Source organism: Cucumis melo, chromosome 11, assembly GCF_025177605.1.
Source record: "Cucumis melo cultivar AY chromosome 11, USDA_Cmelo_AY_1.0, whole genome shotgun sequence".
Lineage (NCBI taxonomy): Eukaryota > Viridiplantae > Streptophyta > Magnoliopsida > Cucurbitales > Cucurbitaceae > Cucumis > Cucumis melo.
Genome location: NC_066867.1, coordinates 24,742,089 through 24,744,617, shown reverse-complemented (window position 1 = coordinate 24,744,617; position 2,529 = coordinate 24,742,089). Strand labels below are relative to the sequence as shown.

Below are 2,529 nucleotides of genomic sequence, written 5' to 3'. Positions count from 1 at the left end.
ATGGCCAATAACTCTTGTCTCATTATTGTCTCTCTCATTGGAGTTCTTTTGTTCACTATCAATGTGGCATCATCTACTGATGTCGTTTCCACCATCTGTCCAAAAACCTCAAATGCACCATTTTGTTTAAGTGTGTTGAAATCTGCAGGTATTACAGATTTAAAAGGCTTGGCTGTATACACCTTAAACTTTGTCCATACAAATGCTCGTAAATCTTTGACCCTAGCCAGCTCACTAGCAAAAACCACCCCCAATCCTCAACTTAAGCAACGATATTCGTCTTGTGCTGAGAGCTATGATGAAGCTATTGGTGATATTGAAAATGCCCAAAAGGACTTGGCACTTGGTGACTTTAACGGTGTCAATATTGTAACTTCTGGTGCTATGACAGGGATTGACGACTGTCAAGATAAGTTGGCGCAGCCACCAAAGGATACATCGTTGCTTTTGAAGAATGGCAAGACTCTAAATGATATATGCAGCATTATTTTGGTTATATCCAATCTTCTTTGAGGGTTATGTACTTTTGAGATTTATGTACTCCATTTAATACTTTCAAAATTTAATCTATAAGTTCATAAGGTGAAACATCAATCTTTTCTAATAACTTATACCGTTTTCCTTAAATAAAGTTCTACGACGAAATCTAGGAAATTTGGGAGTCCGATTTCCTATAATTCTTGAGGTGAAGGATCACATCTTTGGGAGTCCATTGTTTGATCCCAATAAAAAAATGATTTTAATTAACGTTTAAATAAAAACACATCTCTTTATTAGAAGGCTATTCCAATGACGGATTTTGAGAAATTGTACTAATTTCTCACTTTCTTGAGATGTGAAGAAAAGGAAATGTTTTCTCAATATAGTTTAATATAATTGATGATTTTTCTTCCACTTATTTTAGGGTATCGTTGCTTCAAATATGGGAGTAATGAGAATAAAATAAGATATCATTTTAAAAAAGGATGTAAAAAATTTTCAAACAACATTTTCAATTTAGGTTTTGAAGGAAAAAGAAAAAATATTAGCCACCGTTTTTGCAGGTGTTAAGGGTGCTAACACCTTCCCCTTACACATTTAACTCCCAAACTTAACTCTAGTTTTCACATATCGTTTTTTTAATGATTTTATTTAAATGTTGGAAAGTCGGCTACTTTCCATATTATGTGGAATTGTGCATGGTTGAAATGAAATTATTAAGAAAATCAAAACATTTTAACATCTTTTTCTCTCGAATTTAAAAGTTTACTTTTTTTTTATGTTTCATTATTTTAGAAAACACATCATCCAAGTTTGATTCTTTAAATAAAATTCAAAAATGTTCTTGAATAGTTAGACGCAATTCGAACATTTTATCTCCAGAGAAGATAATACTTGGTTTCTTAACCATTTTACTACTTTATAATTCGACAGGTATACTTAGTTACACTTTATACGCCAAGTTTTGGGCATCATACATGGTGAGAAAATTCGAATTTTAACATCTTAGTTGTATCTTTCCAAAAGAAAAACCATTTTAGTTGTAATTTTGTATGTGACGATCATTCATGAAATGATTTTGGTTAATTTTTTTAAGATAAAAATAACAAAAGGACAAACAAAAGACTAAAATTATGCTATTTAACTACAACTTCCCTTTTTCCTACCTGGAACAAAAAAACCATCTCTAAAATTCATCCGTGCGTCCGTGCGTGCGTGCGTGCGTGCGTGCGTGCGTGCGTGCGTGCGTGCGTGCGTGCGTGCGTGCGTGCGTGCGTGCGTGCGTGCGTGCGTGCGTGCGTGCGTGCGTGCGTGCGTGCGTGCGTGCGTGCGTGCGTGCGTGCGTGCGTGCGTGCGTGCGTGCGTGCGTGCGTGCGTGCGTGCGTGTGTGTGTGTGTGTGTTGATCAAATGACCCATATCAATAATTAAGGTCCCAATAATATTGGCATAGAACAAAGAAATCAAAATGGCCAAAAACTCTTGTCTCATTATTGTCTCTCTCGTTGAAGTTCTTTTGTTCACCATCATTTCAAATGTAGCATCATCTACCGACGTCATTGTCGGCACGTACCCGAGACGACGCGAAGCGGCCGACATCCTTTTGAAGGGTTTAATTTTAAAAACGAAAAAAGGGGGAGTCGCCACCAATCTTTTTTACGGTGTGATTGACCGAAATAAAATAAATCATTTTAAATAAAATAAAAACTAGTCTACGAAAAAATTAGAGTTGAGTTTGGGAGTCATTTGTGTATGGGGAAAGTGTTAGCACCCCATAACACCCGTTTTAGAAAACGGTGGCCAAATTTAATGTCTTGAATAAAATTTATTTTTTTTAAAAGAACCATGTCTTATTTCATTGCTCAGCACTCCAATATTTAGTTTTTTTTGTGACCAATCACACCTTAATATGATTGGTGGCGACTCCAAACCTTTTAAATATTAAAGATCAAATGATTGGGTATGTCGGCCTCTGCGCATCGCGATCACATTGCGACACAAATAATAGGAGTAATTGTGCAAATAACAGAAGGAGTGATAGTGATGAATTG

At 35.9% G+C, this 2,529-nt stretch overlaps 1 protein-coding gene across 1 annotated transcript; it reads left to right on the top strand.

Annotated features, from left to right (window-relative positions):
* LOC103503207 (pectinesterase inhibitor-like) lies at positions 1-513 on the top strand. The gene has a single exon (XM_008467350.2). The coding sequence runs from the start codon at positions 1-3 to the stop codon at positions 511-513; it is 513 nt and encodes a 170-aa protein (XP_008465572.2).
* Positions 514-2,529: the final 2,016 nt, after the last annotated feature.